The sequence below is a fragment of the Meles meles genome, chromosome 12 (genome assembly GCF_922984935.1).
Source record: "Meles meles chromosome 12, mMelMel3.1 paternal haplotype, whole genome shotgun sequence".
NCBI classification, from domain to species: domain Eukaryota; kingdom Metazoa; phylum Chordata; class Mammalia; order Carnivora; family Mustelidae; genus Meles; species Meles meles.
In genome coordinates, this window is record NC_060077.1 from 60,371,233 (window position 1) to 60,388,728 (window position 17,496).

At 42.5% G+C, this 17,496-nt stretch overlaps 1 protein-coding gene across 8 annotated transcripts in view; it reads left to right on the plus strand.

Moving 5' to 3' along the window:
• KIAA1328 (KIAA1328 ortholog) overlaps positions 1-17,019 on the plus strand; it is a 332,624-nt gene extending 315,605 nt beyond the window's left edge. For all 8 annotated transcript variants that reach the window (XM_046024689.1, XM_046024690.1, XM_046024696.1 and 5 more), the window contains one exon: positions 10,625-17,019. In XM_046024689.1, the coding sequence (XP_045880645.1) occupies positions 10,625-10,835 (211 nt within the window). In that variant the 3' untranslated portion in view covers positions 10,836-17,019. The remainder of the gene's footprint in view (positions 1-10,624) is intronic.
• The last annotated feature ends 477 nt before the right edge of the window (positions 17,020-17,496 follow it).

Below are 17,496 nucleotides of genomic sequence, written 5' to 3' on the forward strand. Positions count from 1 at the left end.
TAAGCAGGGAAAGATTGAAGATTCTAGAGTGGATAGTAAATACAAAAATGTCCCTAAGAAACATAAATGGAGTGGTTAGTCTTGTCTGAAAGAAGGATCACTTCCTTCAGTGTGAAAGGAGGAAATGATGAGTGCTGAAAGACTTATAAACTTGATAGAGTAAAGACAATTTCTCTTTAATGACCTCTGTTTTTCTCTGAAGTGGGAAGCAAGGCCATCTGTTTAAGAAAGTAGTGAGAAGGGGAAATGAGGAGAACAAAACAGCTAATTAGAGAAATACAGTAGCTTTGTCAGAATATATGTAGCACCCACTTAAGGTTAGTGGCAATGAATTTATATTGGATCTGCTCTTTGTTTGCTTGTTTCTTTGAACATTGTTTTATTTACACTAAGTTGCCCAACTATAACCCACAGAAAAGATAGACATTTAGATTCATGCAGTATTATGCTTTTGCCAGATTTAGGGGCGAGGACAGAAAGACTGTGGACACATTATTAAGAGCATTGTTAAATGAGTGATTGGAATGCCAGACCATGGAATTCAAGATGAATAAGGGATAAAGGGAAGAAAGTATGATATTAATGATATTAATGGTCCCACCAGGACAGAGATTTTAGCAAATTTGTTCACCACTTTATTCTTAGTTCTTAGAACAATGATTGTTTGAATTAATGTTCTAATGAGACCAATAGACAGAGATAGTGGAAATAGTTGAAAAAACAAGTTTGAAGGTAGCATGTGGGCATCAGGAAGTAGTAGAACATTTGAATTACTGAATTCAAAAAAGATGCCATTTTAATTGATAACACATTCCAGGATATGAAGAGAAAGTCTTGCTGAGAAAGTCTTTGACCTGAGATGTCAGGAACTAAGAAGTCAGAGTGTTGGTCCAGTGTCATTCACGTGATGTTAACATTAGCAAGGATGATGGCAAAAGTTAAATTGAAGGTGAAGACTGAATCAAGTGTTAACATCTTCAGTGAGTGAAAGCAAGTGGGTAAATAGATGATACAGATGAAGAGAGGTTAAGAGTGGTAGAGCAGGAGACAGGATACTCAGACTAATAAAAATTGAATGTGGTACTGGGGGAATAGTCATCAAAAAGCAATAATAGAAGCAGTGATGATTCCAATACTACCTCTGGCCATGAAACACATTGGTTATGTTGAGTATAAACAGTGCCTACAGAGAATAATGTAGGGAAAGCACTGACCTCAGCAAAGAGCCAGGTTTCAGGAAAATAGGAGATTAAGGAAGAACTCTAAGAGGGATACAAAATATAGCCAAGTATGGCATGAAGCAAAGCTCCAGAAGTGTTGGAGGGTATGGGAAGGGATGGGAATAAAGAAGGAGGAAGTACAGAATATAACAGAGATAGCAGTATTTTGCTAATCTGTGATGGATTGTAGTGGGGAATTCCTTCAGGCATTGACCTGTTGAGGGAAGGAATAAGAGACATAGTTGATTTCATCTCAAAGGACCTTGGATCTAACTTAAGTGCTCTTCATTAAAAACGATATTGTAAAAAAATTGGTAAGGTAAAAATAGTCCCAGTATATAAAATGAAAAGGTAGTTTATACAAACCATATGTGTAGTATCCTTTTTTGTAAAATAAGAACAACAAGAATATGTGGATGGGTAGTACTTTTCAGAATGTGTGAAATATATTGTAATTTTTTTTTTGGTAGAGGTATCATTTGAAGATTTATTTACTTATTTTAGAGAAAGAGTGGGGAGAGGGGCAGAGGGAGAGAGAGAATCTCAGGCAGACTCCCCACCCAGTACAGACCCTGACATGGAGCTATATCCCAGGACCCTGAGATCACGACCTGAGCTGGCCACTTAACCAACTGAGCAACCCAGATGCCCCGTATTGTGATTTTTTAAAAGACTAGCTGTCCAAAAATTTTTAAAAGCTGCTTATGAAGGAAGGTACTAAAATCTAAGCCATTGGACCATTCGTTTTTTTCAGCAAATATTTAACACCTGCTTTGTGTCAGATACCATTCTTGGCACTGGAGAGAGTATCAATTAACACAATAACGACCCTGTCCTCATGGAGCCTATTACTATTGAAAGAGATAGGCAATAAATAATGTATTTTAGGTAGTATTGAGTGATATAAAGAAAATAAAACACCATAAGATAAAGTGGCTGTGGCATGATGGCTATTTCAGATAGAGCATTTAGGGAGCATTTGAGGAGGTGGCATTAACGAACAGAGGGAGCAAGCAAGGTCTGACAGCAGAGCACCCTAAGAGAAGATCCAGCACGTGTTCAGGCCTAGAGATAGCTGGATTGATGGAGACGAGCAGCATTTCAAGGGGGAGAAAAATGAGTTCTGTTTAGGATAATTATAAATGCCTATTACACATCCAAGTGGAGAGATCAGGCAGCAGGTTGGGGATGAGTCTGGAACTTGGAAACAAGCTTTACATCGGAGCTATATGTTTAGGACATACTGATATTATTAAAAGTCATGTGAACGAATGGAATTGCCTAAGATATGAGAGCTGAGGATTGAGCCCTGGGACATGCCATCATTTAAAAGGCAAGAGAAGAGAAGGGTATTCAGGAGAGATCTGAAATCCCAAAAGATGATAAAAGGGAATGTGAGGGGAAAGCTCCAGAGACCACATCCTCCCCTGGGTTTTGTCTCAATGTCTTGCTAGGTCAGAGGCAACCAAAATTGGAGTTTTGCTTCAAAATTGGAGCAAGAGCTCTAGGAGAACAGAATTAATGCCAGTACAGCCTACTCCAGATTGCTTCCTGGATGGCAGAATAAAGCAAATAACCCTCTGCTTATTGCCTCTCCATAAAGAAGCTTGTAAGTCAGCCTGTGTGCCCAGGTAACTTGGGAGTACTGGCTCTGTGAGGTACAGATGCAAGATAGGCCAATGCCTATGGCTCAAGTAGAGTACATACCATAGGGATGGTATTTGGTAGATTGTGAAGAAGTTGCCTATCCCTTTAAATTGTTTAAATACCAAACTCCCATCAGTCAGGCCAAGTTAATCAACTTTTATAACTAACCTCCTGAACACATATCACCTCAGCAAACTAAGACACACTGCTCACAGAACACAATTTGATAAACACTGCTCTTTGCTGGCATTTAGTATAAAATGCCATAGGAATTCACTTTTTAGTTTGCTTTATTGCATATATAATTCTGGTGTAAAATTGGGTGATTTCTCAAGCTCTGGTTTTTAAAGCAATCTTGGCTATTTTCTTGCTTTTTAATCTGCTAAATTGTTTGGTCTTTCCTAATAGCAAAAGTACTGTTAAAACACTTGTTGAATGAAATTAGCCATAAGGGGGGACACTGAAATCTGAGATCCTTGTCTACCACAGACTTTCTGGTTCTTCTGCCAAAGTATAGTCCATGACAGGAGATGGCTTCTAGAGAAAGAGAATTTTTGTGGTAACAGCAGAACCATGCAGATAAGCATTTGTACTTTAGGGTAAATGAAATCATTGGCAAAAAGATAGCCCAGTTGATTAAGAATGTGGGTATATTCATGCTGAGTTACTACTGGTCATACTATACTTTTTAAAATAAAATGTAGGGGCACCTGGGTAGCTCAGGGGGTTAAGTGTCTGACTCTTGATTTTGGTCAGATCATGATCTCAGGGTCAAGGGATCGAGACCCAAGTCGGGCTCTGGACCTGCTTAAGATTCTTTCTCTCCCTCTCCCTCCATCCCTCCCCCTACCCACTTGTGCATGCACGCACTCTCTCTTTAAAAAAATAAAATAAAATGCAATTGGAAACAGCAGCCATTTTCTTCTTTTACTTTTCCTTTAGTTACACATCTGATTTATCTTGGTAGAAAGACTGAAGATACCCAAGTCCAGGAAGTCACAGTGCCTAGAGTAAAACCACTTGGCTCTACCCCCTGACTTGCTATTTGACACTAATCAGTTCACTTATAGCTCTCTGGACCTCGGGTTCCTCATCAGTAAAATAAGAGAATTATTTCAAATTCTGTCTAAGACCCGGTCCTCCGTGACTAAGCATTACTAAGTGTTTGCCAATATCCAGTTCTCCTCCCTTTCTGGAGCTACGTGACTAGTTCTGGCCGCTCAGATAGAAGGAGAAGTAGTGTGTCGCTTCCAGGCTGGAAACCTATGCACAATTCTTCAGTTTCCCTGCCCTGCCAAAACAATAGAGAAGCTTACGTGTTCCACATGATGTAGCCAGAAGAGAGTGGAGCCACTCTGCCTGGAACTATTTTGAGCCTATAAAATAAGCATGACATATATTTGAGTTCTATGAAGCCATTGGAGTTTGACGTTAATTTTTCTGCCACATAACCTAACTTATCCTAATACATCAGATCTAACTCTCTGTGGTTTTGTGGGTCACTCCTTCCGTATTGTAAGGATCTTTTCTACTATATTGTATGTAAGAGTACTATGAAAGAATTTGAACCCCACAACTTTTTTTTCAAATGATCAAATAAGTTGGTACCTACTAAATCAGTCTTTAAACACAAATCCCTATCATTACTCTCTATTTTAGCTTTTAGCTTATGTCTCTGAAAGATTGATTTCTGGCATACTTTTTTTTTTTTTTAAGATTTATTTATTTATTTATTTGACAGAGAGTTATCACAAGTAGGCAGAGAGGCAGGCAGAGAGAGTGAGAGGGAAGCAGGCTCCCTGCCGAGCAGAGAGCCCGATGCGGGGCTCGATCCTAGGACCCCGATATCATGACCTGAGCCAAAGGCAGCGGCTTAAACCACTGAGCCACCCAGGCGCCCCTGGCATACTTTTTGATCCCCATTATTTGGGCTCTATTTTTTTTAACAGAGGAAACAGCTCATTTATTTCCTTATTCAGAGTATCTCTCCCTAGCTGTTTGAAGCACGAAATTGTAATAGAAAAATACACCTTTCCATTGTTTCTTAACTTTTAAAAAAGTTTTGACAGTCTGTATAAAGAGATGAATATTACCACAAGATTGCCACATGTTTCCAAGGAATACTCAAACAAAGCCTGTTCCTTGAGCATGAAGTAGGTCTGTCTTTCTGATAAAGAAACTTTCTTGGAAACAGTACCCAACTCTTGGTTTACATCTTAAATGAAGATGTTTTGGTTGAACACAGAAACCATTGTTTTGAATGGCAGAGATAATTGTATTGAAATAGTGCCTTAATGCTGTGAGAATAAAACCTGCCCAAAAAATTCTACTCAAAAGAATTTCAATTTACAATTTTTCATACCATAGAAAATATGACATTTCCATGCCTGAGATGTTAGTCTGATCTTGCCTGGGACTTGAGGGCAGGCTAGCTAAATAATTTAAGAGACCAGTGTAAAATGAAAATGTGGAACCCCTTGTTCAAAAAGGATAAAAAAAAAAGTAGGAAGAAAATGTGCAGTTAAAGGTAATAAAATACAAAACTTTTTCCTCTATAAATTTATATAGTGTGACCAATAATGGTGATACATGAGTAATAGCATAAACCTATAGATAGCTAAAAATTTCTATTTTTGAGGTCATAATTTTATATAATAAATAATACCTTATTAATGTGATAATGACTGATCATAAGATTTTTCTGGCTCACTTTTCTTTAAATTCATTTATTAGATCATCAAATTTGATACATTTAGCAACTTTATTTTAAATGATACAATTAAAAGCAAATCAGTTACTCTTGGCAAATGAAAGATCACACATAATATTTGGTAATTTTTAATTTTGAGAAGAATCTTTCTGCTGATACAACTGACACGAGCTGTTGGGAATATTTGATAGGCTTGGCAACACTAGGATAGACTTCTGATAAATGATTTCAAAATATAAATTCTAGTATCTCTTGAGCTGATGACACAGAACAATTTTTCTAAAAAGGTACAACTCTTTATGCACATTAGTTTTATGTATGTCAGAAAATCTAATTTTAAATGTTTGTTCAGTGTTGTTTTTCTCTGGTATGTTTCATAACTTGTAGAGGTTCTATAAGAAACCAGAAGTTGGGGCGCCTGGGTGGCTCAGCGGGTTAAAGCCTCTGCCTTCAGCTCAGGTCATGATCCCAGGGTCCTGGGATCGAGCCCCGCATCGGGCTCTCTGTTTGGCTGGGAGCCTGCTTACTCCTCTCTCTCTCTCTGCCTGCCTCTCTGCCTACTTGTAATCTCTATCTGTCAAAAAAATAAATCTTTAAAAAAAAAAACAAAAAACCAGAAGTTACTTGTATATGATTCAGAACACCTACCTACGCTTTCTATAACCATATCTTCCATGACAAAGAAAAACTAATTTTAAAATTGTCATCCTCATTCATTGGTTCATTTGAAGCTGCATGTGAAAATAACGTTTTTATCCATCAGATGCAACAATTTTTACATTTAATTTCTAAACCCTTGGGTATTTACTTAGCAGTGGAGCAGCTGGTTTTTGAGGGGAGAGGAGTTCTGGGTTTGTTTTGTTTTGTTTTGTTTTAGAGCAAGAGCACATGTGTGAGTGGGGGGGAAGGGGCAGGGGGCAGTGGGCAGAGAGAGAGAGAGAGAGAATCCTAAGCAGGCTCCATGCCCAGCGCAGAGCCTGACTCAGGGGCTCGATCACAGGACCCTGAGATCATAACCCAAGCTGAAATCAAGAGTATGACACTTAACCAAGTGAGCCACCCGGGCACCCCAGTGCAGCAGGTTTTAAAACCTGATTCTAAACTCTTTGAAGAATTCTTATATCTCTTTGATATGCTTTATTGCAACATCCATGTGTATGCTTTTATTTTATAATATTTTACTGATGCATATTGCCAAAACGCTACCATTCTCCTCCCTGTACTCAGGCCAAGGGCTAATATCTGCTGCTTCTCCTGCTGCCACCATTGCCGTCTCCATCACCAGAATAGGCTCAGGTCCCAACCCCAGCCCCACCCTCAGAGCCCTGCAGCGCCCCAGGCGGCTTTGGGCAGGAATGTGCACACCAGGCAGGCAGGCAGAACAACTGTTTGGCAAACACACTGCCTATTGCCCACTGTGCCTGTAGGCCTGAACCGGCATATGCATACCTCGCTTATCTCCTCTGTTCACGTACCTGCTCCCGAGTCCCATCAGACTTCATTTGTAAAACACAAGGTCAAAGATAAAATCAAGAGTTTCAAGACCACAACAGATCATTAAGCCAAGTCCGGGGTCATGTGTGACTGCTCAAGGCTTCATGATCTATCTGTAGAAATTACCTGGCCCTTTGTATGAATGAGTATGGAGGCAGATACATTTATGCCTTTGGCTTTCTCTAGTGGGAATACATGCAAATGGGCTATGGATGAGGGTGTTACTGACCACTATTAGTTTCTCTGTCTCTCTGCTGCTCTAAGCCTACCCCCTTTTTTTGAAACTTTTATAACAATTTTTTATTAACATACAATGTATTATTTGTTTGTAACATAATTATTATTATACATTAATATAATGTATATAATACACATTATATTTGTATAATATAATGTATTATGATCAGTCTTAAACAATTCATAGCACTCACCATAGCACATACCCTCCCCAGTGTCCATAACCCAGCCACCCTATTCCTACCCCCTCCAGCAACCTTTAGTTAGTTTCCTGAGATTAAGAGTCTCTTGTGGTTTGTCTCTGCCGCCCCCAGTCCCATCTTGTTTCATTTTTCCCTTCCTTCCCCCCACAACCCAACTCCCTGCCTCTCAAATTCCTCATATCAGAGAAATCATATGGTAATTGTCTTTCTCTGATTGACTTATTTCGCTTTGCATAATAACCTCTAGTTCATCCACGTGGTTGCAAATGACAGGATTTGGGGGGGGGGGGGTTTGATGGCAGCATAGTATTCCACTGTATATATATACACACCCCACATCTTCTTTATACCTTCATCTGTTGATGGACATCTAGGCTCTTTCTGTAGTTTGGCTATTGCGGACATTGCTGCTCTAAACATTTGGGTGCATGTGCCCCTTGGGATCGCTACATTTGTATCTTTAGGGTAAATACCCAGTAGTGTGATTGCTGGGTCATAGGGTAGCTCTATTTTCCACTTTTTGAGGAACATCCATAGTGTTTTCCAGAGTGGCTACACCAGCTTGCATTCCCACCAACAGTGTAGGAGAGTTCCCCTTTCTCCACATCCTCACCAACACCTGTTGTTTCCTGACTGGTTAATTTTAGCCATTCTGACTGGTGTGAGGTGGTATCTCACTGTGGTTTAGATTTGTATTTCCCTGATCCTGACTGATGTTGAGTACTTTTTCATGTGTCTGTTGGCCATATGGGTATCTTCTTTGCAGAAATGTCTGTTCATATCTTTTTCCCATTTCTTGATTGGATTATTTGTTCCTTGGGTTCGATAATTTATTTATAGATTTTAGATACTAGCCCTTTATCTGATAGGTCATTTGCAAATATCTTCTCTCATTCAGTTGGTTGTCTTTTGATTTTGTTGACTGTTTCCTTTGCTGTGTAAAAGCTTTGATCTTGATGAAGTCCCAATAGTTCATTTTTACCCTTGCTTCCCATGTCTTTGATGATGTTTATAGGAAGAAGTTGCTGAGCTGAAGTTGAAGAGGATGCTGCCAGTGTTCTCCTCAAGGATTTTGATGGGTTCCTGTCTCACTTTTAGGTCTTTCATCCATTTTGAGTCTATTTGTGTGTGTGATATTAGGAAATGGCCCAGTTTCATTCTTCTACATGTGGCTATCCAATTTTCCCAACACCATTTGTTGAAGAGTCTGTCTTTTTTCCAGTGGACATTCTTTCCTGCTTTGTCGAAGATTAGTTGACCATAGAGTTGAGGGTCCATTTCTGGGGTCTCTATTTTTTTTTTTAATATTTTTTTATTTTTATTTATTTGACAGAGAGAGATCACAAGTAGATAGAGAGGCAGGCAGAGAGAGAGAGAGAGGGAAGCAGGCTCCCTGCTGAGCAGAGAGCCCGATGCGGGACTCGATCCCAGGACCCTGAGATCATGACCCGAGCCGAAGGCAGCAGCTTAACCCACTGAGCCACCCAGGCGCCCCTGGGGTCTCTATTCTATTCCATTGATCTATGTGTTTGTTTTGGTGCCAGTACCATACTGTCTTGATGATTTTAGCTTTTAAATAGAGCTTCTGGTATTGTGATGCTGCCAACTTTGGTTTTCTTTTTCAATATTCCTCTGACTATTTGGGTCTTTTCTGGTTGCCTATAAATTTTACGATTATTTGTTCCTTTCTTTGAAAAAAGTTGATGGAATTTTGATAAGGATTGCGTTAAATGTGTAGATTGCTCTAGGTAGCACAGACATTTTCACGATATTTGTTCTTCTATTCCATGAGCATGGAATGTTTTTCCATTTCTTTGTGTCTTCCTCAATTTCTTTCAAGAGTACTTTATAGTTTTCTGAATGCAGATTCTTTGCCTCTTTGGTTAGGTTTATTCCTAGGTATCTTATGGTTTTGGGTGCAATTGTAAATAGGATCAACTCCTTAATTTCTCTTTCTTTCTCTTATTGTTGGTAGCCTACCCTTTTTGATGAAAATGCTGGACACCAAGGCAGTCTTTCTTTGGAGGGAGCTCTTCATAGATTCAGATGAGAGTTTCTTTTCCCCAGATTCTAGAGAGAATGGGAGTAAGACAGCAGGATGGAACTAATATTTATTGAGTATTTACTGTGTTAATATATGCCAACCTATTCATTTAATCCTAACAGGAGTTCTGTTAGCCCCTTATGCATGAGAAGCTGAACTGAGAGGTTGAAGAACTTTCCCAGGATCACACAGCCTGCAAATGGTAGAGCAGAGATTTGAACCAGGCAGCTTTAATGTCCTGAATGAGAACACTGGAAACAAACTACCTGGATCCAAATCCTGGCTGTGCCATATAATGGCTTCATATTGGATGAATTCCTTCCCTGAGTCTCAGTTTCCTCACGTACACACTAGAGATCAGACTTAGTAAAGTACCTGCTTCATAGGGTTGTTCAGATGGAAGGTTGAATACATGTCAAGCATTAAGAATAGTGCGGGATTGGGAGGGAGACAAACCATAAATGACTCTTAATCTCACAAAACAAACTGGGGGTTGCTGGGGGGAGGTGGGATTGGGAGAGGGGGAGCGGGCTATGGACATTGGGGAGGGGAGGCGAACCATAAGAGACTATGGACTCTGAAAAACAACCTGAGGGTTTTGAAGGGTCAGGGGTGGGAGGTTGGGGGAACAGGTGGTGGGTGATGGGGAGGGCACGTTTTGCATGGAGCACTGGGTGTTGTGCAAAAAGAATGAATACTGTTACGCTGAAAAAAAATAAATAAATAAAAAGGGAAAAAAAAAAAAAAGAATAGTGCGGGACACTTAATAAGCCTACAGTAAATGCTACTACTGCCGTCGTTACTATTATCACCATTCCTTTGCCTACTCCACAGTCTCTCTTCATAGCTGAGAAAAGAATGTTGGTAATGAGCAGAAGAGAACAGCTTACAGGCAGACAGTGGGGGCCATCTGCTGTTTACTCTCCATGAAGTTCTTCTTGTAGGCCCTCTTACATGTGATGTGATCAGTGATTGGATTCTTGCTCCTGGCAGCGCATCTCTGTAGGCTTCTTGGATTCTGATGTTCCACTGGTCTGATCATTTTCTGTCTGGGTTGTGTGTGTTGCAGGTATGAGACCTCTCTGCTGGATTTGGTTCAATCTCTGAGTCCAAAATCTGCTCCCAAACCTCAACCCCATCCCTCCAGAGAAGCTGGGGCCTGGATTCACAGTAATCGCCGACTCAGTCCTCGAAAATCAACCTGGAACAAGATGGGGACAGACAAGACCCCTGAAGACCTGGAGGAGAATCAAATTCTGGAAGATATCTTTTTCATTTGACGTTGAAACACACACTACAAAATATCCATCTGAAATGTGTGGGCTTCTTTATATCCTGATCTAGGATTTTAAATTATTTGATTGCAAACTAACCGTGTCTCTCCTTTCACAGGGGCCTCTCTTACTAACATCCTGTTATGTGTTGAACCATAGAAATCATGTTACAAACCCAGAGTGGTTTTGATCAGACCCATCAGTAGGTAACACATTAAGGGCAGAGCGGGGGAGGGCATATCTTTTCTGTCCCAAGCAGAGATTAGAAAATTAACATAGGACCCTTTCTACATGCAAAGGCCTTTACATATTCAGCCTCATTCCCATAGTGTTTCCTTCTCCATACTTAGTGGGAAAAGGTTGGTTCTCTTTCGTACACAAGGAAGACGTTTTCACAGAAAAATCCCTCTGATTTAAAAGTAGCCCCTTTGCAACATAAGCAGTTTCAGAAAGACACTCTTTACCTCTCCACCTCACCTTTACCTCTGTTCCCTCATTGCCTACCTCTATATACGTGTAGTCATTTAATTCCGAAGTTGGAGTTGGTGCCCCAACCATCGCAAGCAACCCTGATGACCAATTGCAAGTCAGTTCCAGAAACATCAGCCATAACCAAAGGGCACAGTGGGCTGGAGGGAGGGCCCCAACCAATCCTTGGAAACCAGCATTAAGTCAATATCATAGAGTGACTGCCCTTAGGAAATAAAATGGAGACACAGGTCTGACATGCTTTTCCTGCCATCCACCCATTTCCCAGGATAAATAAAAGCAATAGCTCAGTACTTTTTACTGACCTAAGTGTCTGTATTTGTGAGCTGCCCATGGCTGTCTCTGGGGAAGATGCCACTAGAGAGAGGAGCATCAGCTGCTACAGGCTGAGAGGCCTTCCCTGGTCCTCCCTCTTACCTCATGAGGATCAAAGGCCCTATGTTGATCGGGCTTTTGTTGTGCTCTGCTCAGGCTATTGTCCCATGACCTCAAAGAAACATCTCTACTTGCCAGATTCTCCTCCTCTACTCCCAAGCAGAATCTCCCTATCTTTCCTACTGGGCCTCCATTTGACCCAGAGAAGGTCTGTGGTAGAAAAAGTACACTTGCAATCTCATTCTCTCTCTTCTCCTATTTGGCAGAGCTCTTAAGATGGGTCCTTCAGCTTACAGTGGGCTCCAGTGGGCTCTCATGCCCCTGGGCAGCATGAGGAACCTGGTAGAGTCAGTAAGTTGATGACTTCCAGTCACTGGAAGCAAGGAAGGTGTGTCCCCAGATGTGTCTACTTGGTGACCTTATTTGATTTGTTCTGTTTCTCTTTCCTTTCACCCAACCGCCAGGCTTGAAGTGGGACCAAGAGTCTTTGTCAGTCAGCATTGGTAGCCAAGGTCAGACCACCCAGAGCCTACAGGGCTTCCCTGAAGTCTTTATCAAAACTAGATTAGCCCAGCCTACAAAAGCCTTGTTAAACAGATTCTTTATGTGGATGGATTGAAATCTCATTGTCTCTTCTGCCTGAGGTGCTCCCCCCTCTACTCCGCCTTCCTCCACTTAGGTCTTTTTGCTCTTTGAAGAGAAGAATGGGATCTACCAACACCAGTCCTTCATCTGAGGTCAGGATTGACGAGTTTTAGGCATCCAGTTGAAAAGTTGAAAAAACACTGCAGATTAAAGTATCCTTTTAAAGTTCATCCTGTGACAGGAACTGAGTCAATTTCATCCCATCCGGAAAGCATTTGGAAAATTTTGTTTCCTTTGGTGTGGCAAACTGGGGAGAAAAAGACTGAGAGTCCTCAGCCATTTTCTCAAATTTAGGTTTCTAGAACTATCTTTTACTTGCCCCAGGTGTCAAGAGCACCTTAAGTAGATCCAGTTCCCTTGGATCAGCCATAAGCGCACACCCATTTGTCACCAGTGTCTTTACAGATCTCTAGAATAAGAGGGTGCCAGAAGGACTAAGAAAAGGATTATGCTTTCTTTAAGAAGCTTGTTTGCCTTCAGAAGAATGCTAAATGAGACATAAACTAAGGGATTTTGGCAGGGGGCGGTGGTGGTCACATGCCACAGATTGGAGTTTAATTGCTTCTATACCTCCCCCTGCATGAGCACTTTGGAAGAGCAAAGATGGATTTTCAGCAGAGTATCAAACATATTTTTCATATGCTCCATCCCCACACCAGTTGCCTTTCTCTATCCTATAGGCATTTCCTGTGTGGCAGGGCAATAGGATGTGAATTTGTGTCTAATCCAATGTCTTCCTTATGAACTGAATGGTGTATGTTAATATCTTCATTTGTCAGACTTTGAGGTACATATGTATATATATGAAAGGGTGGTTGTAGAGCCTTGAGGCTGTTGTGGAGCCCAGAAGCTTGACCTAATTGCAGATATCCTACAGAGAGAGGGTCTGACACAGAGAAGTCAGCCTTTCTTCCTGGTAAAGTGCCCGCAACAATGACCGGTTGCCTCCACTGCTTTCTAGACTAAGACTAGACACATATTAGGGGTGCTGCAGATAATGCCGCCACACTGCCCAGGCTGCTGCCTACCACTCTGTGGGAGAAAAACCCATCAATGTTTGCAAAATGGGCCAGGCCAAAGTAGGTCCGTTGAAACTCCTACAGGGGCCCAAAGTGCTTGATTTAGGAAACTAAGGTCAATCAAGGAAAAGCTTTGCTGACAGTCATCCTTCCCATAGGTACACTTGTGTCATCCAAACCTGACCAGCATGGTGAGGACTTAACTAGAAAACCCCAAATGTCGTGGGGAAAGGAGGTAGTCTCTCCTCCCTCAGAGCCACTCTTTTCACTTGGCCCTGCTCCCAGCACCATGGCCAGAGACTCTAAGAAGGGACAGGCCGAAAGGAGAGAAGCTGGAGGAAGTTGGTGGTCATTAGTGAGGTGGATGGAGGCTCTGGCAGACCCCTCCCAGCACATGCCTTATCCTCACCTCGGAGAATATCGTTTTTAATGTGGGTAACTGTTTATATACATATGAGATTTTAAGTTAATAAATTATCTCCATGGATATTTTCCCCACGTGGTTTTCGTATCAAATTGTCCCTTCAACACCCTTCATCAGATCCATGGGGCAGAGCTTGAAAGCAAGAGCAGAGCCCCTGGTTATCAACATGTTATTCTCTTCAATATGTGTTAAAACAGCAGGAGCTTGGGTTAACAGAAAACGATTTGCCAAGTCCCAATAGGTTTTCCTGGTTGACTCTGGCTCACTCCCATGACATGGACACCAACCCTCCTCTAGTTCTGTGGTTGCTGGAATGGAAGTTTCGATCTGCGTGCACCTCTGAGACAGGAAAAGTGGTCCTGTCTAGTGGGCTTTAGGTGCTAAGAGATATTAGGCAAGGGCTTGTGTGCCTGAAATGCCCAGTTTTGAGATCATACTGGTAGATTCAGTCAACAGCCCAAGACCTTCTGTCCTTGTTTCCCTGGTCAACCTGACGCCTCCACCAGCCCAAGGAGACTGCAGGTGCCCCTCCGATGCAGAGGTGGTGGGAACACAGTCATCACTCAACCAACTCCAAGCCCTGTGCGCCATCTTATTCAATGCTAATGAAGAGTCATACTTTAAAAAAAAAAAAAGTCCATTTACATGGAAGAGAGAGAGTATGAGGGGGGAGGCAGAAGTAGATTCCCTGCTAAGCAGGGAGCCCCACACGGGGCTTGATCCCAGGACACTGGGAACATGACCTGAGCCAAAGGTAGACCCTAACCAACCAAGCTACCCAGGCACCCCAAGAATAATACTTTAAAGAAATTATTTGGATATGTGTTTCTTATCAGCATCAGTCACCTCAAGTCCTTTATGGAATGAGGACAGGGATACATCTATGGACACCTAAGTTTTCAAGGTTATCTTATGCACCAATAATGAAAATGAGGCATAACAAAACCTAACTAAGTTCATCAGCTAGTAAAGAATAGAATTGCAACTCGGAATCTGGGGGGAGAGGATCATTATTCCCTTCCCCCCCTCCTCCTTCTAGTCAAACTCTCAAGTAGTATCAAGTCCACCTCCCGTCTCTCAACCCACCCCTTCGCTCTATCTCTGCTGGTGCTTCTCTAGCACAACAGTCTCTGCATTGGTCTTCCTGCTAGATGGCCGGATTCATCCTTGAACAAGTTTGACTTTACCCTTCTTTGCCTCACTCTTATCTTTTAATGGGGATCATAGCAGAACCTTCCTCCAGGGGTTATTGTGGAATGCAGTGAACTAATGTATGTCAAGCGCTCAGCACAGATAAATAAGCATTCATAAGGATACTTGTTACTATTCTCCAGGAAGCTACCAGGGTCATCTTGCCAGGTTGTACCCTGGCTTAAAAATGTTGGATAGTACTTAGTTTCTTATTGTGCTTAAGAAGGAACTTGGCGTTATGAGCATAATGCACGAGGATCTTCATGGTTTGGCCCACTGTAGACCTCCAGCCCCTTCATTTCCCCACTGTTTCTGTTGACTTCTGTGCTCAACCACTGTGAACTGCCATAGTTCCTGAAGGCACTGTGATAGCCTCCTGACCTTGTGACATCCTTCATCACCACACTTACTGTGCTAGAAATGCCTGTTTATCTGATCCCTCCTTTAGACGGCAGGCCCCATGGTGGCCAGAATAAGATGTTGGTCTTAGCCGTCGCTCACTTCCAAGAACTTGGCACGGTTCCCGACACGCTGTAGGCTCTCATCATTATCAGTTAGATGGATAGGTAAGTGCATCGGTGAAAGAGAGGGAGAGCAGGAAGGAAGGAAGCCATCAAACAGATCTGTGCCTCCAAAGTCCACTACTTTGTACTATGCCAGGCTGCTTGCCCCTTTCTCACAGAGAAAGTGAAGGCTGTACTAAGAGGCTTGGGAACACCTCCATTGCTCCCTCCTCATTCCCACACTGACTCGCATTTTCTTTCCAGAACAACCCTAAGATGTGTAACTTTCTTGCTTAAAAATCCAAAGGACTCCACAAGGCTTACAGGGCAAGGAGCATACCCTTTAGAGCGACATAGCAGGACTCGGCATCTGACCCCGTGTCCCTTTTCCCACCTCATTGCCCTCCTTTCTCTGCTCCATTCACCTGCGCAACTCACAGCTGTTGGCCACTTCCCAAAGACATACTGCTCTTTCCTATCTGTGTGACTTGTCCACATCTCTGTCTCATGGATGAATCTTTCCAGACCCAGCTCAGATGTCACTACTTCCACATTTTCCTGATTCCCCCCCGGCACCCTTCAGATTCTTTACTCCTGGCTCCAAATATGCTCCAAGAGCCTTCCGTCCTATCCCACCTCAAACTGGGCTGTATTGTTTGTCCCCTGTTAGAATGGGAAGTGTCCAAAGATGACAAATATTGACCTTAGAAACAACTCGGCCTTACCACTTGTGAGTTGTACACATTTAGACAGATTATACTTTATAAATTCAAACTGTATTATAAAGCTAAGCTTTACAAATTATACTCTCTAAGCCTCACATAGAATAATTTATAAAATTATTTGTGTAAAGGGGGTGGTCATTCCTACCTTACAAGTTGGTTCCTGGGACGCTGATCTAGCCCACAGGAAAGACAGAATGATAAGACAAAACTGTCCATGCAAGGAGGCCTAGGCAGGATGTCCAGGAGAGCCAGAGAGGGGTCCATGGGGTGTGGAGGGACCGGAAGACCCAGGAGTTAAGAGCATCGTTGAGGTTTGTGAGAGAAGAAGAGGTGCTTGGCTGGAAGGCCAGGGCCCAGACAGGGTGGGCGCTGGCCACTCCCTCCCCTTCCTCTGCACTCCCCAGCTGGCAGCCTGGCTGGTCCCTCCCTCACACCACCACACAGACAATACCCTGACCCCCTGACCAGGATGTCCAAGGTCCAGGGTCCCTCACCTGCGCTGCTGTTCCCTATACACCGTGCTGTTCCCTGCTCTTGGTCCTGTTCCCCAGTGCTGAGATGAGGAGCTGGAGGAAGGGAAACCCAGCTGTCCTGCTTCTTGCCACTGCCACCGGAGACCCTATGAACTCCACAGCTCCGGTTTTCAGCCTTCTCCCAGCTGGAGGTGATTTAAGCTTGTTGGATTTATATAACATTGGGAAACGGTAAACTGTGTAAATTTGCTATGTTTTCCAGGGACAGTTATTTATGGAGAGGCATTTTTAACTCAAGTGCAGAAGTGTTAAATCATTATAATAAATTCATGCTATTCAGACTTTCTTACATTGTAATAAATTTTTTCTAAGCATGAATGAGGAGATCCATGATTCCTCTAATATACCATTATGTATTTCTTCTCAAAATGACACAACTTACTATATCAACTTGGGGAGTGATAGAAGGAGATTTACTGTGTTGGGGAAAAAAGTCAAGTAGCAAGGAGTGTCAGAAGGGTCTCAGGAGCAGCTACCCACAGCGGGGGAGGGCCCGGCAAAGGGGGCAACCCCCACATCTCCCAACTGAGCTTCGGAAAAGAGCAGGGAAATGCCTGAGGGACCCAGGTACTTCTGTCCCCCACAGTGGGAGGGGGAGTGTTGGAATGGGCTATCTCAGAAAGGAAAAGTCCCCTGGTCTTCCAAAACCGTCAGTCTGGGTAGAGAGCTGCCCTCTCATCACCCATCTCCCACCTCACTCCTCACCTGGACGCGCACCAGACCAGAGGATTCATAGCTTTCTCAGATTCTAAAAGTTCAGGAC